This window comes from Penicillium manginii (assembly GCF_028828005.1).
Source record: "Penicillium manginii strain IBT 31320 chromosome Unknown utg000005l:1.0-5665137.0:1.0-5668048.0, whole genome shotgun sequence".
NCBI lineage: Eukaryota > Fungi > Ascomycota > Eurotiomycetes > Eurotiales > Aspergillaceae > Penicillium > Penicillium manginii.
This window is the reverse complement of record NW_026643106.1, coordinates 1,673,255-1,701,232: the sequence shown is the minus strand read 5'-3', so window position 1 is coordinate 1,701,232 and position 27,978 is coordinate 1,673,255. Positions and strand designations below refer to the sequence as shown.

Genomic DNA, 27,978 nt, shown 5'->3' with positions numbered 1-27,978 from the left:
GTATTTCCAAGACCCGTAAAGAATCAACAAGAGGCTCAGTAAACGTCTCGAATCTTGGCATATAGCTCCGTCTCAAGGAAGTTGTAATTGGGGTCTGATTCACAGAATGGGTGGCGTGTGAGCAGAGTCCCAGCAGTTGGACGTTCCGAGGAGTTACTATAGACAAGTTAGATACTGACTTGAAGACAAAAAAAAGCGCGGTATGGGATAGAACTTACACTGTGAAGCAGTCATACATGAATGCAAGAGCAGCGGGGCTGATGCTCACAGAGACATCTTCCGGAATAGGAGGCGCTTGGCCGAGACTGCCGAGCTTGAAGATGGCGCCGATAGCCTCCTCTTTGCTCCAGGGCCGGCGACCAGCAAACATTTCTAGCACCACACATCCAAGAGACCAGATGTCGACCTTCGCGCTATAGCCCTGGCCCTGGGACTGAATGACCTCCGGGGCCATCCAGAAGACCGTACCCTGCATAGAGTTGCTGGAATCATTTCCGTATATGTCGTCTGTCTTCTTCGAGATACCGAAGTCGGAGATTTTGCAGGTGCCATCAACATCCAAAAGAATATTGTCTGCTTTCAAATCACGATGGAGAATACCCATGTCGTGGAGGTAAGCCAGGCCGCCCAGTGTCTGACGTGTAAGAGATTTGACAACGCTTTCCTCAAACTTGCCGTGCTTGCGAAGACAACTGCCAATAGAGCCACCAGAGATATACTCCAGGTAGATGGAAATTGAAAGGTCTCCTCGCTCGCAACCAAGATATTGGACAATATTAGGATGTTCGAGATGTTGCATCGTGTCGATTTCCTGATCCAAAGCAGCCACCATCTCCTTAATTCGGTCTCTGTCATTTCCAGCAATCCTCGCGTTGATTTCGACTTGCTTTACCGCTAAAACTTCACCATTATCGGCGTTGATACCGAGATACACACGACCATAGGTACCCTTGCCAATAAGCTGACCTCGGATGATGCGGAAGGTTTGCTGGCGTTGTGGAACTGCTTCAACTGGCCCTGGCGAGCTGGTGTGCTGAGGGATAGGATCGAGTTGGCTGAGTCGGGTCCCAGGCTTTGGACTGATTTGCATAATTTTATGGCCAAACATTTTGGTGCTCTTGCGTCGCAACAGATCACCTGATTTTCGAGGGCCAGTAGCGGGACCGATGCTCTTCGTCCGGTGAGCGCCCTGGGCGACCTGTCGAATGGATTTTGTGCGCGAAAGGCCGCCGCCACTCCGGTTGATGTTGCGTACAGCGACTGAGGTCGGACGCACAGTCGATGCATCAGAGCCGGCTTGAGGAATAGATGGAGTTTGTGGAATTTGCGGCTTTCCCCGAAGAGTTGCGTCATTGTCACCGTTCATCTTATTGTTCGGCGATGGAGGCTCTTCGAGATAGGGTGCATCAAGGTCGACATTTGGGAAGAAGCTGTCCAGGTTGTCAATAACGCCCTCAACAGGAGGTCTGCTGGCCCAAAGGTCGCTAGCAAAGGACTCCCTTCGAGGTAGTCTTTCGTTCGCAGGCGAAGCCGTTCCGTGGGAGCCGCCTGAGCATTGGTCAGGGTTGTCGGAAGCCTCTCCGCCGGAGCTGTAGGACGAAGGCATGAAATATGATGAGCTCTTGGCAGCAGACTTGGGTGACTGGATCGTAACAGTCCGACGCTTGTTATTGTGCGTGTCTACGGTGAGGGTCGGCTTTTTCTCAGGTTCCGTCTCTTCGGGCTCTGTTCTCGAGGGGCGAATAGCAAAAAGACCGTCATCGGAATCATCATCAGATTCATCGGAATCTTCGTTGGAGAAATGTGTTCGTGCGAAGGAAACTTCACTTTCTTCAAACTCGAACTCTGGTCCGACTGACTTTCTTGATGGCTGCGAAGATTTGGATGTGCTGCGTGGGGACGGTGTCCTTTCACTGTCTTGTTCTGAGAAAAATTTGGGGCCAGTCCTCGACGATTCCAGTGTTGTCTTACTCGAAGCCGAAGCTGCAGAGTCGAGTGTCTGCGGTCGATCAGAATCCGAGCCAGTGCTATCTTGGTTAATGGACGAAGGCGTGGGAGGAACTGGAACTGAAGGAGATGGCGTGCCAATTGAACTAGTCATGCGACCCATATTGGCGAGAGCAGCCCCAAGGCCAGGCTGTGCTCGAATGGGGCGATCGCCGGGGCCTTTTCTGAGAGAATTGACTTTGGTGAGCGTGTTCGATTCATTGGGAGCAACTGGTGGGTTGCGCCGGGGCACCAGTCCTTCCTGCTGTTGCTGAAGTTGTAGCTGTAGCTGTTGCTCTTGTTGTAACTCCTCCTTTTTCTCTTCATAAGGCGAGATACGAGGTGTGTTGAAGTCGATAATCCCTGTACGTCTATAACCGGTTTCACCGTAAGTCCCTGTGAAGCCTGGCTGGGAATTGGGAGGAACGCGGGAGACTCGGTGCTCTCTTTGCTTCCGCTCGACCTCGCGAAGATGAGCCTCGTGCCGTGAGTGGAGATCAGTTTGCTCGGCGTCCAAAAGGGTTGCAGATTCGGTGCTATCTGGGGTTGTTTTTGTGACTGAAGGCTTCGAGGTTGACTGTCCAGGGGCAGGGAAAGGCGATGCAGGCTTGGCCGTTGCCTGGGGAGATATTCGGTCCAGGGCTTCGGGCTCCAATGGCTTGCGAGGAATAACAGGGTGTGTCAATGTTGTAGGGGACGACGCGGCCTTGTCATGGGGTATTGAAACGCCAAGGCCATATGGTATTGCCGGATGAGAGGAATTTGCCTGGACAAACAACTTTAGAGAGCCATATGCATCAGACTTGTTTCGGCGAGAGACTGCTAGCATGGTGTCACTCATGGGATCATCGTGATGGTGTTGCCCTGGCTCGGTGAGGAAAATCTGTGCACTCGCCCAATCATTTAGACCAAGGTCCTTACAAATTCCTGCACGCAAAGCTTCCACCGACTCCATATCAGAAACGTCAATGAGGCGGTAGTTGAGACCATCTGTAGTTGCAAAAACCCATCGCTTCACTTTAGTTGCTGACGAGGAAGGTCGATCTCCTAGTGACATGTCGCTAATATTGAACCCTGGCTTCGAATAAGGAGTATAAGAGCCACCGGATCCATTAGGCCGGGGTTCTGGGCTTGAAGGTGAATGCTGCTCTTCCGGGGACGGATATTCATTTGCCCTGGCCTTCCTTTTGAACATATTCAAGAATCCCTTGTTATGCTCTCTATATGAAGTAGGGGTTTCGCCGCTCCATGGTCGAGAATTTGTTTCTTGAGGAGAAGGGCGTGCACCCTCGTGGCCCTGTCTACGGTTGTCATAGTACCGACCAACATTTCCATTCCCCCGACCAGTTGAATCCGCACTATTCCCGCGGGAATGCTCGTATCTCCCAAGGGTCAAGTCGCCGGTCGAGGTTGATGTTAGACCCTGGTATGACGGCGAGGCATACTGCAGAGCTGGGCTGCCACTTTTCGGACTATCTTGGGGCCGGCGAGATGAACCTGAAAATGTGCCATGGTCGCTGGAGAGAGAAGGGCTTTGGCGCTTATGGTCATTCATTTGCGCAAGCGTGTTCCTAGAATATTCTGATCGCTGCAGAGTGGAATGCTCTCGAATCGGCGACTCGTACTTTGGCGACTCGTAGCCAGCAGGGAGAGGCTGTGTGACAGAGCGCAAATGCGGGCCTTGCTTTTGAGACTGGGTCGAGGCGTGCAACTCCGCTAACTGGCCGGGACTGATGTCGTTCACCCCAGGTGTAGGACCAGCCGACCGGGGCTCAGAAATCTGGGCGGGATGAAAAGTCGTGCCAGTATCAGTGGAAGACAGTGGGAACGCAGGGGGCTCCTGCCGTAACGGTGTAGAGATGGAAGAGTCCGGGTTGCCATCGTTGATGGAGCGAATCAGCTTGCGCAAGCGCAGTCCTTCTTCTCGTTCACGAGTCGAGTCCCATCCAGTTCCACTGCGGGCACACTCTTTCGCCAACTGAGGGTATACGACTTTATGGATCTTGCCAAGGTTTCCCCGTCCACCCCACGCAAGACCAAGCTCAAGAAAGTCTGCGCCTTGAAGCTCCAAAGATTTAAATGTTTCCTGCCAATCGTTGGAGAACCCCATCTTGGCAAGCCACATAAGGACTCGATCGAGCGGCCAATAAATCGCGGCCTCGCTTGGCGAAAGACCTCCTAACGATGCACCACTGGTATTGTGGCGATGGCTGGGTGATTTCGCGAGTTCCACACCTGGGCTTTGGTTCTGTTGCAGATTCTCATTTGACTGTATTTCGTGTACAGTTCCATGAAGATGTGGCGGGACATTCATACCCCCGGGGTGTCTGTGGGTTATAATTCCCAGGGTTATACGTCCCGTTGTTGGTTGTGGTAGGGTAGTCATAGGTTTGTTTAGCCACAGGTCTTTGCTGTGGATAGCTGGCATCGTACCCAGTCCTGCCGGGTTCGAACAAAGGTGGAATTCCGACGCCAATTGTATCGTGGCCTGGAATATATGTTGCAGAGGTAAGAGGTTGGTTGTCAATAGACAAGGGGGCAGGAAGACGATATCCAACGAGTGGGTTCTGCTGCTGCGGCGGAGGTGGAGGTGGAGGTGGAAAGCCTGGGGCTAGAGCCTGCCGAGCGTAGTTCGGCTGCCATCCTGATGGAACCGCATATGATGTTCCTGGGGGTGGACCTGGTGGTGGTGGCGGTACTCCTGGTTGTTGAAGCTGTGGATGTTGATGAGGGTGTCGTGGAGGAGGCGGAGGCAAAGTCGGCGGGCCTGGAATATATGCTCTTTGTTGACCGTCCATTATGGTGACTGATCGGGGCCTGCGATCAAAGTCGCCCAGCGCAAGATCTGTGGGGGTCGGAAGATCCAAATCGCATCAGAGAACCTCAGGTATTTATCTCAACCTTCATACAAATCCCAAGGTTCAGCGATGACGTTCCGAGGTGGAGGGTGAGGTCCGTCCCAGGAACGACTGTCGGATGGCCGGTACTGGAACTGTAAGGTCGATGATGGTATGGGCCCGATAGATCGGCGGTTCCCAAAGAGAAGAGAGAGAATTCAAGTCGCGGGTTCGTTCTCCAGCATTGTTCGAATTTGGATGCCTCCGAGGATATCGAAGCGCCCGGGGCGCAAGGTAGGTAGTTGGTGTTATTTGGGAGAGCGGCTTCGGGGATTTCTAAAAGACTGCGGTGAACCCCGATCGAGGTCCAGCTGAACAAGCTGGGGCTCACTGTTGGAAGCACTGCTGGTCAGCAATCTGAAGGGCAGAATAACGCGAGGGGGATGATCTCCCCCCTCTCCGGTCGTAACAACGGAGCAAGTCAAAGCGACGAGAATCCATTCCAACCTCCCCACTCCTTGCATCGGTGAATTACTCCCACTCAAAAATCAGGGTGAGAACTTACCGGGAATAATCAAACCAGCAGGGATGAAAAATATTGCTTAGGAGACAAATGTTCAACAGCTTCAACGCCTTGGATCCAAGATCATCACGTGGGCCCGCTTTTGCTTTGCAAGTGGAGACGACCAAAGATCAATTGATCGTAGGGCTTCGTCGTTTTCAAGTCTTAATAGTACTTAAAGTACTATAGGGCTTTTGGCTTGTTTGGGATCCGTGAGGATATCTATAACGGTTTGGTCCAAAGCTTCGTCGCAACCCCCTTGGGATCTGAACCACACCCCTGGTTTGGTGGCCGCAGGTGTCATATTGTCAGATTGCCATATTAGGGAGGGCCCCGGAGGGGATCCATGCCCCGTTATCCTTCAGGCGCGCGCGCCCCCTCCATTCTTGAAACCGGCTAGATTGCCCCGGCCAACCCGTTTGAGAACCCCATCGGTGGACCTGAAATCTCCCCTTCTCTGACATCTCAAACTGACCGTCACCTAACCCGCTGGTGCTACATACCCGGCGATACCCCGGGTGGCGCCAAGATACTCTAGCTATCCCCTTGGCCTACATCCACCACAACCCTACGGGAAATTCGATCATTTATTAAGATTTCATTCATTTCGTAATCGCGTCTGAGAGGAGATGATGCTTGGATATCTGAGGGAGTGGATGACTAGCAGATTCATCACGTCTGTTGCTCGGTGAAGATTGAAGTCCAGCCCGCCTGGTGGCCTGATAGGTTAGAAGTGCAGATCTCGAACCTTTCGGTTTGAAACATGGTTGGCATTATGTTGTACAATAGATAACAATCCAGATTGCTCAATGCTTAATGGAAAGGGAAGGAAAGCACAAACATAACTCCAGCCATGGCCACCAGGGCAACATGTTTCGAGCTGTTTATTTGTTGCGCGCGGCTGCAGCTTCGGCGGTCAGCTTGAGTGCAGCAGGCGCATCGTCACGAGGCATGTACAGCTCCACCAACCGGAGACTGTTGGAAGTACAAAAGTCCTGGTCAGTGAACAACTTGTTCAGTTCATCTCTGGTCTTAATTCTGTATCCTTTGTATCCATCACCCGCGCCGAAGACCTTCGGGATGTTTGCAAAGTCCCACGGTTGGATGTCGTTGTATCGCGCGTCCCAGCCATGGATGTAGCGCTCAATGGTGTAGCCCTCGTTACAGATCACAAATCTGGGCAAGTTAGTATTGGAAAAACACGCTGTCGCTTTTCTGTGTGGCTGGAGGGAAACTTACACAATAGGAGACAGTTTGTTTCGGAGAATCGTACTGAGCTCTTGCACCGTCAACTGAATGCTTCCATCTCCGATGAAAAGAATTGTGCGGCGGTTATTTTGTTCTTTGGCAGCCAATGCAGCACCCTGGCAGGATCCCATCGAGTACCCAATGCTCCCCCAAAGAACCTGGCTAATGGCGGTCACATTCGCAGGAAATCGAGTATCCCAGATACCGAAGTTGGCCGTACCGGTTTCCGTGATGACGACATCATTCTCCTTCAGCCACTGACCAACAACTGGCCACAGCCAGGCATGGGTTATGGTCTGGTCAGAGGAAGATTGTTCGCTGTCCGGAAGCTTGTTGGTGATGTGAGGAGCAGGAGTCACGTTCAACTTGCCCATCTTCTGCACAACCTTTCGAAGAACACCCTTCATGTTGATATCGGGATACTCAGAGTAACGCACGCGTACATAGTTGCTGTGGAAATCGATTGTGTTTAGCTGACCGATGCGATAAGTGAAACCGGCTGTGTTGAAATCGGATTTGATGGCGCCAATACTGAGAATCAGGTCGGAGGATTCGACCACCTCTCGGACGCCGGCATTAGATCCATTGCCGGCATAAACTCCACCAAAGTTTTTGTGGGACTCATCCACGGCACCCTTACCCATCGGGGCTACAAAGGTGGGCAATCCAGAAGCCTCTACCAGATCATGCACCTCCTTCAGTGCCCGATGGCGGATGGCACAGGCATCAACCAGGATGACAGGGCTCTTGGCCGCTTGCAGGTATTTCAGAACGACGTCCACGACGTAGTCTTCCTTCTCTGGCTCATTTTCGGGCAGCGATAGGTCAATTGGCTTCTTCAGGCGATCTCCATCGACCTTGGCGTAGATCATGTCCGTGGGTAACGTAACGTAGACGGGGCGGCTGCGAATCCAGCATTCCCGAATTGCACTGTCGACAAAAGTTGCCGCGAAATGGGGGTTGTTGAGTTGGGCAACATAGCAAGAGATACCGGCGCTCATTTTCGTGAAGACGTTAAAATCGCCGTTGCCCAGAGTGTGGTGGAGCAGCATACCATCCTTCTGAGACTGAGTTGTAGGCTGGCCTACAATGTGTACGATGGGGACAAATTCAGAGTATGCGCCAGCAACGGCGTTCAAGGCAGACAGTTCACCGACTCCGAAGGTGGTTATCAGCGCGCCCATTCCATTGACGCGTGCATATCCGTCAGCAGCATAGCCTGCATTCAACTCATTGCAGTTCCCTACCCAATCCAAGCCGCACTTGGGCAAGTAATCGAGTGCTGAAAGGTTATAGTCTCCGGGGACTCCGTGGACTGAACGGATACCGACTTCATGAAGACGTCGGAAGAGGTACTCGGCTAGATCGATAGGATTTTCGAGCTCTCGTGTAGCAATATCGATAGAAGCCATGATGGGCGAAGAAGGTGGAGAAGTAAGCTTGGAGGGGGAGCGAGGGTAGTGAGAAGGTGAGAAGCGAACCTCCCGTACTTTTTATAAAGAGCGCGGGGGTCTGGGTAAAAGGCAGCAGGTGATACGGAAAAATCGGAAGCTGCCCTGCTACCAAGAAAAAGCCGCGGTGGCAGCTTCCTCGATTCACAATCCTATTGCAAGTTGGTAAAAGGTCCCATTTACGAGAGGTGCACTACGTCATGATTGGGCAGTTGATGTCACGCCATGCCATCCAGGTTGTCTGATAGTAACTTGAATCACCCTCTGTGGCAAAACACAACTAATAATACTCTATGGTAGCACGACTCGTGCATTCGCCGAGAAGTATCGAGCATGAAACACCAAATACATAAGCTTCTCGGCATCAAATCAAACGAGAATCATATTGTTTTTCGGGATCGACCAACAGTCCAAGCTCCGGTGGATCTCCACCCGATTTGCGCCCGCTAACCCCGAATGGGTAGACACACAAAACTCGACTTGCCTCCCCCACTCTTGGACAGGAATATCTAGATTTCCTCAATGGCAGGAGACGGAAAACGCAGCATGCCTCAAAACGGAGATTCTTCTAAGCGACGCAAAGTATGTTATCCTCAAAGCAACCCTTGAAATTCCTCTACAACGCGGGAATATCATTTTACATTAGGCATCCGTCCGACTAGTGCAATGAGTGAGTGAGTGCATGAGGCTAACTAAATCATCAGGGCCCGCCGCCTAAGCAGCGCGTTAATGTTGATGCCGGCGATTCGGGTATCTTCATAACCTGCGATATGGGTAAGGAAGGGAAATGCAAAGCCGAGGTTCTAGACATCATCTCCCAGGTGGGTTGGTTCCGCAAAGACAGTCGTGCTACGATGTGATCCATACGCCTACTAACCCGCCATGTTTAGATTTTTGAGGACTCTGTGAAGAAGAATGAAGATGAACAGGAGGATTCCGACGGCGATGATGATGAGGACATCGAGGCTCAAATTCAAAGAGAACTTGCTGGTCTCAAGCCCGCCGAGGACAAGAAGGACAAAAGCAAGAGACGTCCAGTGGAAGTCACCCGTCTAGAAATGCCATGTGGTGCGTTCTCATATATTCCAATCACACTGAAGTCCGCGGCCACGTATTTTCAAGGCCGTGGCTCTGGTGCTGCAACTGGCAATCACTGGTACTGACATTCATACCCAACAGTTCTCTTCGCTCGAGTTGACAACTCCATCGACCCTGTTCAGCTGGTGCATCGTCTATGTACCGAAGCACAGGAAGATCCAAATACAAAGAGGAGCCGATACATCAAGCGGATGACACCTGTTGTATCTATCCGGAAGACCCTGAGTGTAGAGCTTGAGCCCTTTATCAAAGAAATGCTCAAACCACAATTCCATTCAGGAGGGGGTCCCAAGAAGGTGGGTCACAACTCTGTGAAACAATCGAAGCCCTCTCTTCTTTTAGCGAATTGGTCATGCCTGCAACATGCCAAGAAAGGTAACATGGCCGTTTGGGGGCGCTTTTGCTGATATTGCTCCGCTTTAATTAGTTCGCTATCCGACCATCTATACGAGGAAATAACAAGTTCAAACGAGACGAGATTATCAAAACCATCGCAGACCTCGTTGGGCCCGAACACTCGGTGGACTTGACAAACTACGATGTAATGATCTTGTTCGAAATTTCCCAGGTAAGGTTCTGATGGAGTTTCCCTCCCGCCCGAATGACCAATGCTGCTGCTGACAACTGCCAGAACTTGATGGGTATGAGCGTTGTTGAAAGTGATTACGACAAACTTAAACGGTACAACCTCGCTGAGATCTATGATCCTTCGCCGAGGAAGGCCGAGAAGGCAGATACCAGTGGAATCCAGGCCAAATCCTAGCAGTGATAACGAGAAAACTCATCTCACCGGGCTACTCGGTCTGGAATTATCTTTGTTTCACTTCGGGCATGACTTGATGATGACCAATAATGCTTGATGTGGCGGCTTGGTGCATCAGAGATGCCAATTTCTCCAATTGGCTGCTGCCTCTCGCGACAACACTCTAGATGCGTCCGAAATTGTTGATTTACAAGCGCTTCCACCCGAAGGGTTTATCTACTACTACTAAGTACATACCAAATACCACCTCGAGGATCTCAAGCCATTTTGCCCCACTGGTAGGGGTCATAACTGCTTACCAGAACCAACATGGGCTACTCCGTATGGAACGTGTTCCTCGATTCTGATCAACGTCGGGACCGATCGTCGATCAATAGATAAAATAAGTGATGTATAAAATATTTCATCTAAAATGGTTCCACGGCACGGAGTAGAAAAAGGAAATAAGTAAATAAATTAAAAAAAATGGTCTATGCTTTTTCCCTCCCGCTTTGCATGACTCCTAGTCTGCAGACGGCGGGATGCGTTCCGTAGCGGCAACCGGCTCGGTAGGTCTGCAATTTAGGCTGAACCGTTCCCAGTGGCCGTGTCCCTGTAGACTTACAAGGTTTACATGGGATGAACAATTTTACTACTAGTATATTCAACCTTCAAAGAACTTTTTGAATAAATCAAAGAAACCGCCTACATAGTACTAGTAATACGCAAGGGAATAGGTGCGGTAGCAAACCTGACAGTACCAGTAAGCGTACTCAGCTAGGTCACGGTACTAGTACCAGTGAATATTTGAAACCTGAATGGATATTCCAAATAGATGTGCGTTGAGATATGTAGTACTAGTACCCTAGACCACAAAACTTTTGCTTGAAACCAGTAACTATGTACTAAACTGAGTCGGTTGCCGATGGAGCGCCTTAGGCGGGCATGGCCGCATGGGGGAGCCACCATTCAAAGATTGAGCAATCGGATGTGATGAGCAAGATGCGATGATGCAAGGTGCGATGGTGAAAAGTAATTTATAGTGAGGGGCAGAATGGATCTCAAAGAACATCATTTCGAAGGTGCAGCTGGCTTCTATGGGGAAGTAGATTTGTTAGTCTGGTTTGGCCCGAGTTCCTCATGGGCTCCACGGAGCATTTCGGTAAGGCGCGCCTGTGATTGGCGGCCACCGTGTGCTCGGATGCCAACCTCGCTGAGAGCGGGATCCTTTGGCGAGCCAGCACTGCGCTTTTTTTTTTTGTGCTATTTATCTGCGCTATGCACAGCCTTGGACCTCGCTCCTTTTCGCTAGACAATTACTGCAATTGGAGACTTTTAATGTTGTTTTTTTTCAACGCGCCATGGTAAACGAGATCGGTGGGCCACCTACCTCGGTCCTTTCACTGTGTATGACGAGTCCCTCCGCGAAGGTCTAGTATCTCGCGTAGTTGAACCTACAGAGGTAATGGTATGGCGCTGGTTCGGGAAGGGCCCGTGATCTCTCCTTCCTAGACGTTACGTGGGTCGACAATGCTGGTGGTTTGGTGGCTCCCCTGACCCTATCGTTGGTCTTCTTCGCCTCTGCGATGGATACCGCTGTGGGTTTCAGCAACCCTAGAAAGATGCCAAGTTCCTGAAATTTACCCCATGATTTGTTCTGGCCTTGACAATCTCCTTCATATGCGAGGCCTGGCCACCTGTTACTAATCTAGTAAAAAGGTGACTGCGTCCGGGAGGCCTCTCACACTTCTTACATCCCTGAACTACTACTGCTCCTTCAGTTTCATATCAGAATGCATCGATCCAATGTGCAAACATATACGCATTCTTCTGTCTTACCCCTCAAGGGGGTTTCCTCAAATTCCTCTCGCAATATGATACAGCCCACCGGATTGAGCGAATATGAGAGACTTGACGCTCTTCTGGCTTTGCTGTTTCCATCGACCGTCTATCTGCAAAATTCACAAAGTATTACCGGCCACATGCATTCTTTACGTCTGCTTAAGTTGTCAAACGGAGCTAGATTGCTTCTTAAAGCCTCCCCGTCCACCGGCACTCCTCTTCTTCGACACGAAAGGTTCTTTCTCGAAACTGAGGCTCGGTTCCTTGCCCTTCTGGGGCAGAGTGCAAACCCCTGCATCCCTCAAATATACCACTATGATCCTTTTGGAAGCCAGCTGGGGTCTTCTTACTCGTTACGACAATATGTGAAAGGAACGCCTCTCTCAGAAATGGCGTGTCAGCTCACTTTACAACAACGAAATGGCATCGACCGTCATTTAGGCTTCTTAGCCGGTACCATCGGGCAGAATGTGGCGCCTGCGTTCGGTTCTCTTCAACAAGTAGCTGTTGGAGCCGGGAAGCTATCCTGGAGAGACGCTTTCTGTGCCTTGTTTGAAAGCGTACTCCGTGATTCCGAAGACATGTTCATCAACCTACCATACGGTCAGATTCGAGATGAATTGAGCCGATTACAATCAGCATTAGAAGAAGTGACACTTCCACGCCTGGTTGTTATTGGACTTGGCCGATCTTCTCATGTTCTCCTGGATGAGGAGTCAAAACAATTGTCTGGCGTGATTGACTTTAGCAGCGCCTTCTGGGGCGATATTCTCATGGCCGAGGTCTTTGAGAACCCGAATCCTGCTGTGATATCAGGAGCTGGGCTACCCCTGGCTAGGACGCCAGGCGAAATCATACGGCTATTGATGTATGTGACCCCTTCCCTTTTGGTGCAATGCACTTAACGCATCTTGCTATATCCCATTCATGCTAACCTAGTGATGTATCAGGTATGCCTGCTACCGCCTGGTGTCGCAAGTCACTGTTCAATACTATCGGAATCAGGATGAGACAAAGGAGTTCGATGCACGAAGACGACTGACGGCAACAATTACAAAAATGATGGCTATGCGTCCAGTTTAGATGTACTAGTACTAATAAGAGGACGGGGAAGAAGCAGACATTGGCATGTTCGAGCGACATGATACCCGGGAATTCAGCCCATAGATTTTGGTTTTCTTTTTCTTTTCTCACTTCGTTTAAAATTCCTTTCAATGACTCGGTTAGAACATCTCGGAATGCCGAGTGCCAGTGATTCAGGTTTAAGTTGTGACTGGGAAATGTGGAGCCTCATAATTAAGTATAGTTCGGCATGTGACTTCCTGAGTTCGGAATTTGAACACTACTAGTACTGATTTCAAGACAGACCTCGGTGCTGTGATCCCCGGTATACCGATTTCTAGAATTTAGATAGCAGTATTCTGTAATTTGAATCAAGGTGTTTTCTGTCCATGGCCTGACCCTTTGGTCCGCCGTGCTTTTTCAATAATTCATGCTTCTGGTGCATCGTCGTCAGCATGGCTTGCAGCCGTAAGGCGGGAGCGGAGCGGGGCAGATCCGTTTAGCCTCCGCCATGTCGTCAGCTAACCTTCCCCCGAAAGAGCTCCACCACTTTTTTCCCTTTCATCCTGCCAAATACCCCTGCCACCCCCAGCTTGCAGGAGATGGCGCATTTCTTGAGAGGCAAGCAAGCTGGTATCCAGCATGACTTGTCGGAAGGTCTGGTTGCAGACTTCTTCCAGATTGACGAGGTTTGTCTTGGCATTTCAGGCATCCTCTTTCGCCGTCCACAACTAACTGTGTCTCCCAGTTTGAACGATGTGGTGTGAATTCGAAGATAAGCGTCATCGCGTATGACCCAGTTCAATCCCTCCTTGCTGTCGGCACCAACGATACTCCATACGGCAGTGGTCAGATCTATGTCTTTGGACAGCGCCGAGTGCTGGCCACCTTTCAATTCCCGCGGAAATCCTCGGCCAAGTTCCTCCAGTTCTGTGCCGACAAGCTCATCAGTGTCGATTCCAAAAACGAAATCAGCATCTACTCCCTCGAAACCAAACAGCTGGTGACCTCCTACGCACCCCCGGGCCAGGCCACAGCACTTGCGACAGACCCAAGCCTTGACTACGCATTCATCGGCCTCTCGAACGGTGCGTTGAATTTAAACAAAAGCATGATAGACCAAAAGAAAACCAGACTGATCTTTACATAGGCGAGGTTGTCGCATACGATCTCGATCGAGAATCCTTGACCGCATACAAAATTCCAAATCTATGGCTGCAAGTAAACTCCCGAGCCCGACTTTCTCCAGTCGTGTCGCTCTCGTTCTCTACGCGTGATATTGGAAAAATCCTCATCGGATACTCAGAAGGAGCAGTGACATTCTCATTCAAACAAAATGTCGCGCAGAAGTACTTCATTTACGAGGTGCCTTCTGGTGCCCCAGGTGGAGACCCGGAAGCGCCTGCCAGCGGAGTACGCAAGCCCAGGATGACCGAAGCCGTCTGGCATCCAAATGGACACTTTGTTTTGACTGTTCATGAGGACACTAGCTTGGTTCTTTGGGATTCAAAGGATGGCCGCAAGCTCCATGCTCGTACGCTCCAAGCCACGAATGTGGACCAACCGGGTGGCTCGAGGCCTGCTGGACCAGATGGTCAGACCACGGGCCCTAAAGAACCTATTGTGAAGGTAGCATGGTGCGCGAAGGATAACCCCGACGATACTGGTCTGCTTGTTGCTGGTGGCCGGCATGTTGGCGAACCAAACAAAGGCCTCACTTTCCTGGACATGGGCCCGACTCCGAACTATCAGACATCTTCCTGGCAGGTACTTTCCAGTTATTTTGAGAGAACACGCCGAGACATATTGCTACCAATTCCTCCGGGTGCACAGGTCATCAACTTTTGTGCCATTCCCCGCTCTTCTCCCTATTTCGCGGGTGTACACGATCCGATTGCGTTGCTCACTGTACTTTCTTCGGGAGAGTTGGTTACGATGAGCTTCCCCAGCGGACATGCCATTACGCCAACCAACATGCTACACCCATTCCTGTCTTTCGTTCACCCATTCGTGAATAAAGCCACTCTTACGCCAGTCGATCGTACTGCCTGGCTCGGACTGAGGGAGCGCAGAATGCAAGGGCCTAAGTTTGTACTTGGAGGCGCAGAAGCCAAGAACCCCCTCAAGCGCTTCGAAAAACGAAACGTCATTACCACTGCGCACGCAGATGGGACGGTTCGTCTCTGGGATGCTGGCCACGATGATGAGATTGAGAATGGCGATGCTGTTCAGGTCGATTTGGCTAGAGCTGTTGGCCGAGTCCGAAACATCGAAGTTGCTGAAATATCACTGTCAGGTGGGGGCAATGAACTCTCTCTTGGCCTTCGAACCGGAGAACTAGTCGTTTTTAGATGGGGCAACAACCCTTCTCAGGGCCACGAGGAAGCCGTCGGTACAAACCAAGCCGGGAAACTGACTTCGATCGGCCACCGAACCGATCCAGGCCTGAAAACAGGACTGATTCCCCTGACCTTACTAGATATGCAACAAGGACCGGTGACGGCTTTGAAGCATAGCCAAGTAGGTTTTGTGGCTGCAGGGTTTGAAGGTGGCAGTCTTGCAATAATCGACCTACGCGGCCCTGCAATTATTCATACTGCACACTTTTCTGAATTTTCAAAGACGCCCAAACGCAGTAGCTTTGTACGAAAGAAGAGTGGGACTGAGGATGCTCCGCCAGAATGGCCTACGTGCATTGAATTTGGTGTGATGACCTTGGAGGGTGAGGATTACTCGAGCATTTGCTGCTTTGTTGGCACAAATCGAGGAAATGTGGCAACCTTCAAGATTCTACCAACCTCAAATGGTGCTTACACGGCTGCGTTTGCGGGTGTCTCTAACATGGAGGATAAGATCACTAATCTGATCCCAATTGACGCCGACTCTGGTGAAAGTGCTCTCGCTACGCCAAACTCAGTCGGTGGGTTGAGAAATGGTACTAAGATAAATGGTGTTCTCATTGCAGTTTCGCCTTCTAGTTGCCGGATCTTCAAGCCTGCGACATCCAAGGGTGCACACAAGACATGGGACGACTATTTTGTTGACTCCTCGGCGGTTGTGAAGACTGAGGGTCGTGGATACAGCCTCGTCTGTCTTTGCGGCGATGGAAATGCCCGCGCGTTCTCTATTCCTGCTCTGAAAGAAATTGGCTGCAGCAAAATTAACCACATTGCTGATATGAGGCGACTATCTGAGGCACATATCACGTCCACTGGGAGTGTAATGACATGGGCTGGCCCATCTGAACTTGGATTGTTCTACGTCTGGGGAGCTGGCCACAAAATGTATGGCTTCAAATTTTCTTTTTGTCGAGTCAATTTGCTAATTTTTATTTTAGGAACCCTTCCCAGGACCGACTGTTTGACACCGCGAAGGTTACACCTCCTCGACCCACGATTACAAACATGCAATGGATCTCGGGAACTCAATATATCTCCCCGCAAGATATGGACATTTTGAGTAAGTCAAATGACCACACTTTTCTGTTTTGCTCCTGAAATCTCATAACCAATATAGTTGGCGGACCTGACCGCCCACCCTCGAAGCGGATGGCCGAACAAATGAGACTAGACGAGCAAGAGCGCCGACAAGCACTCCGAGAAGGCCGTGCGCCACCTCCAGGACCGAGCGACCAGGATGGCTACTGGTCATCCATGACGCGTGGTATCCAGGAGCGCACCGAACGGCTCGGGATCGCGGGTGACACCATGGAGCGATTAGAGGAAAATAGCAGTAGCTTCGCTAGCGATGTAGGCAAATACGTACAGAATCAGAAGAGGAAAGCTGTTTTTGGTGGTAAGTCCCCTCATTTCGACCGAACAACTGTGCCCCACCCATCCCTTGCATACTTGGCTGACCGACCTTTCTAGCGCTGGGATCCAAGTTCGGATTCTAAGTTTTCTTTGTCTGAAAGCCTGGATAATTGCAATTGATACCTGCCACTGTCTTTCTTGGGCCTGTAGACTAATAGTTCCCGAATGTGAGCGACGCCGATTTCCATCTGGATGCCAATGATGACCGTATAACTATGTATTTATTGCTACCCAATTCGAACTCACAATGCCTTGGACACGTCATAGCAAGCCATTGAAGGGACGGTCCGGTCATTCTTAGCCGCTGATCGTCACCATGGAGGCAAATACCCCGGAGACTGAATGTGTTTGAGACATCGGCAACCAGTCAAAAAGGTTGTCTTACATACTGAGGAAAATGTAAATCGACCCCTACGGAGTCAAGGGAGTAAAAATTTGGATGGAATGTTTTCTATTTCGTGGACCCTTATTAATGCCGAGTTGAATAGGGGTATAACCCAGAATATTGATCCGGGTGTCATAAGCGTAGCGGAATGGTTGTCATCAAGAAGCATTGGAAATTAAATGGCAGATGTGTAGAAGTCGAGTATGGTTGTGGTCAGTGTGTGATTTAGTGGACCATAACCTCAGGTTGGGCTTGGTGAGCGGCCTTGCCAGCAGGGTCGTCCTTCTGCTCGGAGTCATCGCCCATCTCGACATCCTCATCACCCCCCTCTTCTTCGTCCAGTTCATCGTCATCGTCATCGTCACTGTCCTCTTCGAGATCCTCACTACCAGCATCGGACTCGTCATCATCCTCCTTGCCAGCGGCAGGCTCAGCACCCTCCATCTCATGGTCCTCGCCAGCTTCGGGCTCGCCCTCTTTGTTGGCATCCTCGAGCTCCTTGACGAGAGCGGCCTCAAGTTCGGCTTCCTCAGCGCCGTAGGCGTTGCTGTCATCGTCCAGATTATCGGCCTCGGGCTGGTCAGGTGGGTACTCAGCGGGAGCAGACTCCTCGGAATCCCTAGAGACAGTTGTTAGTGGATCAATTGGGGTAAATAAACAAAGGGCGGAACAATGATCTTACCATTTGATAGCGAATCGAGTTACGCGGGGCTTCTCAGCAAGAACATTGCGGCGAATACGCTCGATAATAGGCTTGGCAGGAGGCTCCGCGGCCAATTCCTCCGAGTCGTACTCATTGTTATTGTAGTAGCCAACGCGGACGAACTCACGGCCATCGTAACTGCAGGTGAGAAGGATGACAGTGACACCGAGAATCTCAGAGGCAGGGATGCGTTTCAGATCGGGCGCATCAGCCTCGAAGATGAATTTGTTCACACCGACTGGGATAGGGCCAACAAGGAGGGAGTCGAGTTCCTGGTCATACTCGGAGCTATGGGGTGTTAGTGAAGAGCAGATACAAGCAGATGGTGGGGTAGACATACGAAGTGGCGGAGCCGACATAGGTGAGTTTCCATTCGAGATCTGGGATTATTGGTGAGAAAAAAATTGGTAAAAAAGGAAAGCAATTGGGAGTAGCTTACCCTTTTGAAGCTGCTCAAGACACTCAAAAGTGATTTCGAACTGATAAGAGTCGGTGAAGGCGGCAGGGTTGTTGAGGATTTTCACCCCAAGAAGCGAGACGACGGACATTTTGAGTATGTGATATGCGAGTATGTACGATGAATGTGGGTTGGAGAGGCGTGGGAAGAGAAAGAGAATTTATAGGGTCAAAGCTGTGAATCCGGGGCAGGGAAAGGAGAAACAAACACTTCACCGCAAGGAATGTGAAGGGGACTTTGGAGTGCCGTAAAGAGGCATATGCGAGGAGGAGGCGCGTCAATCGCGCCCGCAAGGGACGCGACTGACCGCCCACGTGCAATCCGGCAAAATGTTCTGCAAGTCGCGGCAGCTTGCACATGAACATCTTGAGATGTGAATGCTACCAGTGAATTGCTATCAGTGCGTCACAGTGCTCCTTCAAGATATCACTGGCACCGCTCGTCAGCGGCTTCTTCACTGATATCTCTATCCCGAATGCTTCTTTTCCCCTCTCATCTCACCTCAAATTGCTTGTCTAGCTCCTCCAACTCCTCAGTACCTTCCTTTGTCTCTTAACAAAAGCTCACCCGCGCACATACCATCAACCATGGCAGACGACCAGGATGAACAAGCCTTTTTCCAAGACCAGGCAATGAAAGTGGAATTAGAAGACCAAGATATCGTCCAAGAAGAAGAAGATGAAGAAGAAGAAGATGTCGAAGCCAATGCCGAAGACCAAGAATATGACCCCACAAGCACACTAGACTTTGAACAGCAAACGGCAGAGTCTGATGTGCAGCAGGACGAAGTGTCCACCGAGACATCCACCTACAACCCGCAAGATACTTCACATCTAGCTACCAGTCTTCCGAATGACGCCACAGATGTTTCACAGGATCTTTCGCACGATGAGTCTCAGACGTCCACACCTGCACCACCTGTGGGTGCATCTGCGCAACCCCAGGCCAGAACCATTGGGGGATTTGAAGTCGATGACGGCGACGAGGATGAACAGGAAGAAGCAAAAGAACAGGCAGGACAGGAAGAAGACGAAGACGAAGAGGAAGAAGAAGAAGAAGAAGAGGAAGAAGAAGCAGACTATGAGCCTCACTACGAGCCTCACTACGAGCCTCCGGCTGCGCTGGGGATTGATACCAGAGATGCCATGATCATGGCTGAAGATCCAAGTTCAGGAAATGCAATTCAAAACACTTCCCCTGATGTATCATCGCAAGTGCCCATACAGGGCTCTGCCAGCATGCCAGAAGGTGCCAATAGTTCATATTCTCCTGCTCATGTTCCCAATATCGATCTTTCTGCCTCTACCCAAGATCGGTGCGCTTCGCAGGAAGCTAGCCTACAGAACAGTACTGTTCCTACTCCTGTACCTGACTCTCCCTCGACTGCAAAAGGTCGTCTGCCCTATGACCGTGTTGGGATCCTACAAGACCGCGTTGATGAGGATCCACAAGGGGATATCACTGCTTGGCTGGAGTTGATTGCGGAGCACCGAAATCGCAATCGGCTGGAAAAATCTCGTGAGACATACGACGCATTCCTGAAGGTGTTTCCCATGGCGGTAAGATTGTATTCATGACCCTCTAAATCTTCATGGTAGCTGATCAAAGAACAAATCGCAGGCCGATCAATGGGTGGAATATGTCACGATGGAGTCTGACCTGAATGGTTTCTTCCAGGTGGAGCAAATCTTCAACCGCACACTTGTTACCATTCGCAGTGTCAAACTTTGGACTGTTTATCTGGATTATGTCCGCCGTCGGAATCCCCTGTCGACGGACGCAAATGGAAATTGCCGACAAATCATTTCATCTGCATATGATGTTGCCCTCCAAAACGTTGGCATGGACAAAGACAGTGGTAACATCTGGTCCGATTACATTGAGTTCATCCGCACAGGCCCAGGAAATGTCGGCGGGTCAGGATGGCAGGATCAGCAGAAAATGGACTTACTGAGAAAAGCCTATCAGCGAGCCATTTGTGTTCCCACTCAATCTGTCAATACTCTGTGGAAGGAGTATGACCAGTTCGAAATGGGCCTCGGCCGACTTACGGTAGATTTCCAAACTTCATGACTAAGACTATACTCGTACTGACTTGCTATCTAGGGTCGCAAATTTTTACAGGAACAATCGCCGTCGTATATGACCGCACGGAGCTCTTATACCGAGCTACAGAACATCACTCGAGACTTGATCCGCACCTCCCTTCCCCGGCTACCCCCAGTCCCCGGATCCGAAGGTGACGTTGAATTCGCCCACCAGGTGGACGTGTGGAAGCGTTGGATTGCCTGGGAGAAAGGTGACCCTCTGGTTCTTAAAGAGGACGATAACGTGGCCTTCAAAGGCCGCGTGACCTATGTGTACAAGCAAGCTTTGATGGCTCTGCGCTTTGTGCCTGAAATCTGGTTTGAAGCTGCCGACTTTTGTTTCCTGAACGACATGGTCAATGACGGTAACGACTTCTTGAAGCAAGGAATCGAGGCGAACCCCGACAGCTGCCTGCTAGCCTTCAAACAAGGCGATCGCCTCGAAATCACCTCGGAGTCAGACAATGATTCTTTGAAACGTGCCCTCAAAGTACGGGAGCCCTATGACAAAGTCATCGATGCGCTCTTCGACTTGTCCGACAAGGGGTTCGCCAAACAGGCCGAGGCTGTCTCCCGTATCAAGGAGACATTTGCGAAAGAGAAACCCGATCACAAACTGGCACAGAATCACGATGACGATGATTCTGAAGCAAAGGCAAAGGAGAACAAGGCAGCTCTGGACGCGCAGATTGCGGCGTTGAAGAAAACTAACGCCCCCCCATCTCGATCTTATCGCTAAGATCATTTCTTTCGCCTGGATTGCGTTGATGCGCGCCATGCGTCGTATTCAGGGTAAGGGTAAGGCGGGTGAAGAACTCGGATCTCGATCGATCTTTGCAGAAGCTCGAAAGCGTGGCCGTATCACTAGCGATGTCTACATTGCCAGTGCGCTCATGGAATATCACTGCTATAAGGATCCTTCCGCTACAAAAATCTTTGAACGCGGTGCAAAGCTATTCCCACAAGATGAAAACTTCGCCCTCGAATACCTCAAACATTTGATTGACATTAATGATATCATCAGTAAGTCGCTGCTTGCATTATCCATTACCTTACGTATACTAACATATACTCAAAAGATGCTCGAGCTGTATTCGAGACGACAGCCAGAAGATTTGCCTCTGATCCCGAGACTGTTCAGAAAGCTAAGCCCATTTTTGCCTTCCTTCACGAATATGAGTCTCGATACGGAGATTTGGTGCAAGTGATAAATCTGGAGAATCGCATGCGTGAGCTCTTTCCCGAAGATCCCTCGTTGGATCGGTTCTCGCACCGCTACACCACACCCACATTCGATCCAGTATATGTGCGGCCAGTCTTGTCGCCGTCGCAGACCCAGCCCAAGACATTACACGCAGGCGTCAAACCGGAAATCCAAACTTCACCAGCACCTGGGCAGCATGATATGTCCTTTAGCTCGCCAAAGCGACCTTACCCCAGCGAGGATTTCGATTACGACTCTGACCGCCCCCGCAAGTTTGTTCGGGCCGAGTCGCCTCTCAAGGCCGCGCAAGGTCGCCGTCTTGATCAACAGAAGCGAGGGCAAGCCATCAATGGCCAGGTCACGTCCCACTACAAACCACAAGGATCCCCGGCGCCCCTACCCCGAGAGGTGGTCCAGCTACTCAACAACATACCCCATGCATCGGCATACCACCTTCCGCGCTTGTCACCAGAAAAAATGGTCGATCTCATTCGCCGCACCGATATCCCGGCGAGCCCTTCCCAGATCCCGCTCCCAGCCAATGCCAGAGGGCTTGGTACAGCGCAGAGTGGGGTCAATGCATATGGAGGTAAGTTTGGCTGCAGAATTGCGCAAAGGCATACCCCACGGAAATTGGAAACATTGCTAACATATCTCAAGGTGCTTACCGCTAAGTCTTCCTCCTTCTTTTCTTATTCCCTCTCCTCCCTTCCCTCTTCCTTTTTTTTCTTGATTCTATCACCGGCCGTACGACCCTCATCTCATCTTCGCGGTGCGAAGATTGGGTGATTTCTTTCCGACAATATTTCCCGCGTTGAACGAAGCTTGTTCTGACGAAAGATGGGACTGGGGTTTGCGTGGCTTTCTTTCACTCTTCTTTCCCTAAATCCCTTTCATTCCTCATTAGAGTCTATCGCATCTGTTAGGCGTCAGTCTGCTTTCGTTTTGGGGATCAGAACCCCTCTGATCATAAGTTGTTTATTTCGCCTGATCGGCCCAGCTCTCATGTTGAGCGGAGAAATAATTCTATTTTCCTGTACAGTCTCGGGATGATAGTGCAGATAGCCCCAATGATAATTGAATGTAATAAAAGGAAATATCTGTTTCTAGCTGGATACATCCCGTCCCCACCTTCATCACCAATCCAGTCACTAGTAGGCAGAAGCGCTCTTCTGTCTCCTTTTCCATCTGATTCACCAAGAAGCGATACGTCACTGCTGCTGCTGCTGCTGCTACCACTCCTACTATTTAGTCGCTGCCACTCTTCTGTTCGGCAATAAATCGATGCCATCATCAATTCACTTCTGACACTTGATGCCTCGTGTGATCCACCTCCTTCTTCCTCTATTGACTATGCTCACTGCCTAATAGTATCAATTGCTACCCTGACCATTCATCGCATATTCGATAAGGGGGTTCTTTCCGTTTAGAGGCCGCGTTTGACAATCAGCCCGCACCTTCCACTTTTGATATTGGCCCGTGGCTTCCAATTCTGCCACTATTTAATGGTTCAAAAGGAGGGATGTTCCTTCCTTCTTTGCCATTGTTTACGCATCTGGCGTACCTGCCTGCCCGTGACTCTGTTGTTGTTGTTGTTATTGTTGTTGTTGATTTATACCTGCTCGCCCTCGTCTTCCACGCTTCCTTCCTCTCTACATCAACCCTCTCATCTCCCTCTCATCCCCCTCTCATCTCCCTCTCACTCCATCTCCTAAACCTCTTCTTGACAAACGTCGGAATTTGTACTCCCACCCCGATACAATCCTCGCTATTTTCTGGCTAGTTCTGTTCTCTTTTCCTACCACCCGTACTGACTCCCCAAATCCCTCTCATTCTACACCATATCCTATCAACCTCTCTTCGGCTCTCTGAATCGGTCACAGTGATCCTTCTTTTGTGATCTGGTAAGTGAATATCCCTGCAGTGGCACTTCTTCGATTTTGGAAGCAGTTGCTTTGACCCGGCGAACAACCTTATATTGGTGATTTTCTTGGAATCACTAATGCCATCCCAATTCCTCATGTATCAAATGGACTGTTCTTTTTTTCCGTTTTTTCCCCGCACTATGAAAGAGTTGCATATTCTTACATACCCGAATTCCAGCTCTTTTTGCTCCATGGCTCCGAAATCTACCGGGCAGGGCCGCAGCCGCAGCCCTAGCCGGCGGGATCAGCAAGGCGATAGCCCCAGCCGAAAGAGCGACAGCAGCAAGAAAAGCTCTGGCTCCAGCTACGAGAGTAGCGCATCTGTGAAATCCAAGGATTCGCGCAAGGGTCCTCCTACTCATCCTCCGATCGTCCACCCGGAGCCTGCTCCTCCTGGGTATGTGCGTATCAAGGGCACCCTTGTGCGCGACCAGGGCGAAAAATGGACTCCTCCTCCTCGGGAGAAGCCCGGTAAAGATGAAGGGATAGTAAGTATGATTTCAGCTCTGCAAATTTCAGTGATGTATTTTCATTATTTATCTTGTTGGATTGCTCCGAGAGCTACGCTGACTCGGTTCTAGATCCCGAAATTTACTTTGCCTCCTCGCCAACCCTTGAACAAGTCAGGGAAAGAGGTTGAGGTTGTCATGAACGCATACCCGATCATCAAGTTCCCGACCAAGCCCATCTTCCAGTACGAGGTCAGTCTTCGCTTCCAAGGTACCCTTCCAAGAACAATCGAGTCTAACAACAACAACAGGTCAACGCCATGCTCGGCAAATGGAAAGAGAGTGCCGGACCTGATGATCCACCAGAGAGAGGCCAGTACATGGAGCAAGATGCCGAAATTCTTCGCAAGGTCTTCTACCGGTCGAAGGTCCGCAAGGAACGTCTTCCTGATGCCATCTACGACGGGAAGCACATTGCTTGGTAAGTTTTGCCTGGCTTTCATCTTCGTCTTCGCAGGTTACTTATGCGTACAGGTCCCTCACTGCCCTCGACCGTCAGCTGCGAGACAAGTTTGTCTATCCAAGTGGATGGCGTCGCCCTGTGGGCAGTCGCGCCGATGTTCATGGAGAAGAGATTTGTCTCATCATGAGCGTTCGCCGGAAGATTTTCCTCGGCACCATCAACGAGTGGCTCGAAAAAAAGCGTCCACTTGATGAAACTGTGATGGAGGCTTTAAGTAAGTGATAGGATCTCTCTGCGCCCCGAAATGACCTGTAATTGACCAAGACAGACTTTCTCGATCATTTGATCCGGGATTACCCAGCGCAAGAATTCACGGCTCTGAAGAGATCATATTTCTTCGAGAAGCTCGAGACTCACCCCGATCCAGAAGTTCGAAGAATTGCCGATAAATCCCACTGGCCGCTGCTCCAAAGTGGCGCGACATGCTATCGAGGCGTATTTCAAACAGTCAAGCCTTCACCTGTAAGAACCATCGTACTCCCCGATTATTAAAATTAAGCTTCAACTGACTATTCATTAGAATGGCCTGTATCTCAATGTGGACATCGCGCATGCTGTTTTCTATTCTCGAGCTTCCCTCATCAATATCATCCGGGGAATCCTCGGCTCGACGGACGACCAGGCCCTGATTCCGAAGCTTCTCGAGCCAATCTTGGATAAGGATGGAAGCAGAATGGAGACCCAGCAATTTTCCAAAGTCAGCAAGCGACTTCATGGTCTTCGAGTGTCTCCTGATTTCGAAGGATACCCACTCGCAAATCGAAGCTATACCATCGACCATCTGATTAACGGCGGTGCTAAGGAATACACGATCAAGATCGACGACCAGGCCACTGGAAAATCCGAGAAAATTACCATCTATGACTATTTCCTCAAGAAGTACAACTTCCAGATCAAGCACGGAAAGACTGCACTGGTTCAGATGACTCGCGCCGGTGTCATCTTCCCCCTTGAGATCTTGTTCATTCGACACCTTCAGCGATGGCCCCATAAGCTTGATGAGCGTATGACTGCCGACATGATCAAGTGGACTGCCGTGAAACCCACGGGACGCTTGGAAGCCATCCTCAATTGCCACAAGATCCTCGACCATGCAAAAGATCCCAACTTGATCAACTACGGCATGAAAATCGGATCTAGTATGATCAAGACCAAGGCTCGTTTGCTTCCAAACCCGGAGATTCAATTCGGAAATGTCAAACATAATCCTGGCACGACCGGACGTTGGGATCTTCGTGGCAAGAAGTTTTTCAAATCAAACATCAAGCCCCTCGAATGTTGGGGAATCGGATTCATTGCTGGCTACCGTACCTCGGTCAAGTTTGATCAGGTTCAAGCCTTCCATGATCACTTTGAAAAGCTCTTCAAACAGCACGGCGGGGCTTACAAAAACCGAGCTCTTTCCATCGAACTGCGGGATGACATCGGAGTCGCAATGAAGACACTGTACGAAAAGACCCGTGAGGCGTGGGGAATTCTACCGCAGCTTCTGGTTATCATCGTGCCCGACAAGAACAGCTTCAGTTATTTGCGCATCAAGAAGTCATGCGACTGCCGTTGGGGTGTACCCTCACAGGTTCTCCAGGCGCGTCACTGCATGGACAACAAGCCTCAGTACATTTCAAATGTTCTGATGAAAGTGAACGCTAAGCTCGGTGGTGTCACCAGCAGAGCCATTCCCAAGACCCCTGCCTCGACACTGCGGCCCCAGTCTGTGATCATCGGAGCTGATGTGACGCACCCGATGCTTGGTGTTTGGACTCCCTCGCTTGCTGCCATGTGCATCTCCAACGACCCACAAGGCATCAGTTACATGGGCGGCTGTCAAACAAACGGCGACCTGAAGGAGATCATCACCCCCGAAAACGTTCGGGAAATTCTGCTCCCGCTTATGCTTGAGTGGAATGCTACCCTTGGAAAAGGAGGAAAGCCGCCCAAGCATATCTACTACTTCCGGGATGGTGTTTCTGAGTCCGAGTTCCTGGAGGTCCTTCAAAAGGAGGTGCTGGCGATCAAAAAAGTTGCCGCCGAATGCCTCAAGCTGAATTCTTGGTCAGGGAAGATGACGGTCATTGTTGCAAACAAACGCCACCATCTACGAGCTTTCCCGAAGCCGACTGACAAGAGCTGCTCGGACCGAAACGGCAACCCTCTGCCAGGGCTTCTCGTCAACCGCGATGTGACGAGTCCCCATGGGTGGGATTTCTTGTTGTACTCCCATGCTGCTCTCCAGGGTACATCCCGCCCTGTCCATTATACTGTACTTCTGGATGAGATTGGCCACAAGCCGGAAGAGCTGGAGAACATGATTTATGAACACTGCTACCAATACGTGCGCTCTACCACTCCAGTCTCTGTTCATCCTTCGATCTACTATGCCCATCTGATCTCCGTCCGTGCACGCCACCACGAAGATATACCGGCCAGTTCTGGTCCGCAGCACGGTACTAAAGTTCCAATGCGTCGGGAGCTTGAACACCCTCGACAAAAGGAGAAGGATGACTTCCGTGAGAAGCAGAAGGAGCACACACAAGAGATGTTGAAGGGGAACCCTGGACACCGTTTCGGCGAAAGTGTTCCCAAGCCTATCCCGAGCTCTCAGGACCCAGCAAAGGGGGCCAAGGAGAAGGAAGAAAAGCCTGCACCCAAACTCGCCGGATCACGTCTTCTCCCCATCATCGGCACCAGCAACAGACTTTCTTACAAGATGTGGTGGATCTGATCGCCCAGAGTCGCCCATATCCAGCCAAGTTTCAAGTTTTCGCTCAAATGATGACTTGCCCTGGATCGATACTCACACTTGCTCATCCAAATTTCTTCTTACTCATTCCGGTCCTTTCATACCCAAGGGTATCTTGTTTTGTTATTCCTCAGTTTCATCTTCGACGGAGTCTATCCTCAGCATTATGAATATGCCCCTGCCCCATGGTCATCGAAGGTTATTGGATCCCTAGATTGTAGTGCCTTGGTTTCTCTTTTGTTTCTTTGAAATTCGAGAAGTGGGCGCGGCGTCACTGGGTTTCAATTGACTGGACTTGGTTTGGTGGTTTGGAGGGGCAGAGAGAGGGAAGCGAGTTTATCAATCAATTTTGATAGTTAGTCAATGCAGTACCTCCACCGCGGGGTAGTTAACTATCTACTTGTGCCTTCATGTAAAAGTTTTAGGTCCGTAGTGCTTATCTCCTCGAGGTGTGCAAAGTTGGTCATTGTCGACTCCTTTGCTACGCATATGTTCACGGCAATAGTAGTACCAGTACCTACTAGGTAGTATTTCGACCATGTATCTACTCGAACAAGGAGTTGGTAAAAAAGCTAGTACTCTACTAGGATGGTTTTTGAACTCAATCATGAAGACCGCGAGGGCACCTAGGCAGTCTTCACCAGACAAGAGAAGAATACAACCGGTGGGAAAGATTCCGGGGAGCTACTAGTGGTTTACACAAGACGGAGAAGAAACTGAAAAAGAAGAAAAAAAAGGCAAAAGCCACCTGGTAACGTGATGTTATAATACATGGAAAATGCCAGAATACAAGATTATATAGAGCATTACATTGCAGCTCGGCGTGTAGAAGCAGACAAAAACGGGAAATAATACATAACAGGCA

General features: G+C 50.3%; 9 protein-coding genes across 9 annotated transcripts; 6 read left to right on the top strand and 3 right to left on the bottom strand.

Moving 5' to 3' along the window:
* Positions 1-35: 35 nt before the first annotated feature.
* Positions 36-4,784, bottom strand: bck1 (uncharacterized protein; the record flags this gene model as incomplete). The annotated part of the gene is made up of 3 exons (XM_057103663.1): positions 36-156; positions 219-4,313; positions 4,342-4,784. 3 exons carry the CDS (start codon positions 4,782-4,784, stop codon positions 36-38), a joined length of 4,659 nt encoding a protein of 1,552 aa, XP_056958620.1.
* A 1,485-nt stretch (positions 4,785-6,269) lies between these two features.
* Positions 6,270-8,045, bottom strand: N7533_007012 (alpha-keto acid decarboxylase family protein; the record flags this gene model as incomplete). The annotated part of the gene is made up of 2 exons (XM_057103662.1): positions 6,270-6,561; positions 6,625-8,045. 2 exons carry the CDS (start codon positions 8,043-8,045, stop codon positions 6,270-6,272), a joined length of 1,713 nt encoding a protein of 570 aa, XP_056958619.1.
* A 561-nt stretch (positions 8,046-8,606) lies between these two features.
* N7533_007011 (THUMP domain-containing protein) lies at positions 8,607-9,945 on the top strand (the record flags this gene model as incomplete). Its single annotated transcript, XM_057103661.1, has 6 exons — positions 8,607-8,666; positions 8,789-8,905; positions 8,975-9,152; positions 9,264-9,478; positions 9,610-9,750; positions 9,814-9,945. The coding sequence occupies 6 exons, from the start codon at positions 8,607-8,609 to the stop codon at positions 9,943-9,945; spliced, it is 843 nt and encodes a 280-aa protein (XP_056958618.1).
* Positions 9,946-11,717: 1,772 nt separating this feature from the next.
* On the top strand, positions 11,718-12,849 carry N7533_007010 (phosphotransferase family protein; the record flags this gene model as incomplete). Its single annotated transcript, XM_057103660.1, has 2 exons — positions 11,718-12,634; positions 12,717-12,849. The coding sequence occupies 2 exons, from the start codon at positions 11,718-11,720 to the stop codon at positions 12,847-12,849; spliced, it is 1,050 nt and encodes a 349-aa protein (XP_056958617.1).
* Positions 12,850-13,339: 490 nt separating this feature from the next.
* On the top strand, positions 13,340-16,723 carry N7533_007009 (uncharacterized protein; the record flags this gene model as incomplete). Its single annotated transcript, XM_057103659.1, has 7 exons — positions 13,340-13,344; positions 13,421-13,517; positions 13,577-13,916; positions 13,979-16,112; positions 16,166-16,287; positions 16,345-16,623; positions 16,698-16,723. 7 exons carry the CDS (start codon positions 13,340-13,342, stop codon positions 16,721-16,723), a joined length of 3,003 nt encoding a protein of 1,000 aa, XP_056958616.1.
* Positions 16,724-17,250: 527 nt separating this feature from the next.
* Positions 17,251-18,276, bottom strand: asf1 (nucleosome assembly factor ASF1; the record flags this gene model as incomplete). Its single annotated transcript, XM_057103658.1, has 4 exons — positions 17,251-17,644; positions 17,708-18,016; positions 18,069-18,108; positions 18,168-18,276. 4 exons carry the CDS (start codon positions 18,274-18,276, stop codon positions 17,251-17,253), a joined length of 852 nt encoding a protein of 283 aa, XP_056958615.1.
* A 496-nt stretch (positions 18,277-18,772) lies between these two features.
* On the top strand, positions 18,773-21,011 carry N7533_007007 (uncharacterized protein; the record flags this gene model as incomplete). The annotated part of the gene is made up of 3 exons (XM_057103657.1): positions 18,773-19,744; positions 19,806-20,237; positions 20,292-21,011. 3 exons carry the CDS (start codon positions 18,773-18,775, stop codon positions 21,009-21,011), a joined length of 2,124 nt encoding a protein of 707 aa, XP_056958614.1.
* Positions 21,012-21,039: 28 nt separating this feature from the next.
* Positions 21,040-22,150, top strand: N7533_007006 (mRNA 3'-end-processing protein rna14; the record flags this gene model as incomplete). Its single annotated transcript, XM_057103656.1, has 3 exons — positions 21,040-21,295; positions 21,352-22,065; positions 22,137-22,150. 3 exons carry the CDS (start codon positions 21,040-21,042, stop codon positions 22,148-22,150), a joined length of 984 nt encoding a protein of 327 aa, XP_056958613.1.
* Positions 22,151-23,592: 1,442 nt separating this feature from the next.
* Positions 23,593-27,095, top strand: N7533_007005 (putative eukaryotic translation initiation factor eIF-2C4; the record flags this gene model as incomplete). The annotated part of the gene is made up of 6 exons (XM_057103655.1): positions 23,593-23,889; positions 23,983-24,102; positions 24,162-24,331; positions 24,385-24,587; positions 24,642-24,835; positions 24,894-27,095. The coding sequence occupies 6 exons, from the start codon at positions 23,593-23,595 to the stop codon at positions 27,093-27,095; spliced, it is 3,186 nt and encodes a 1,061-aa protein (XP_056958612.1).
* Positions 27,096-27,978: the final 883 nt, after the last annotated feature.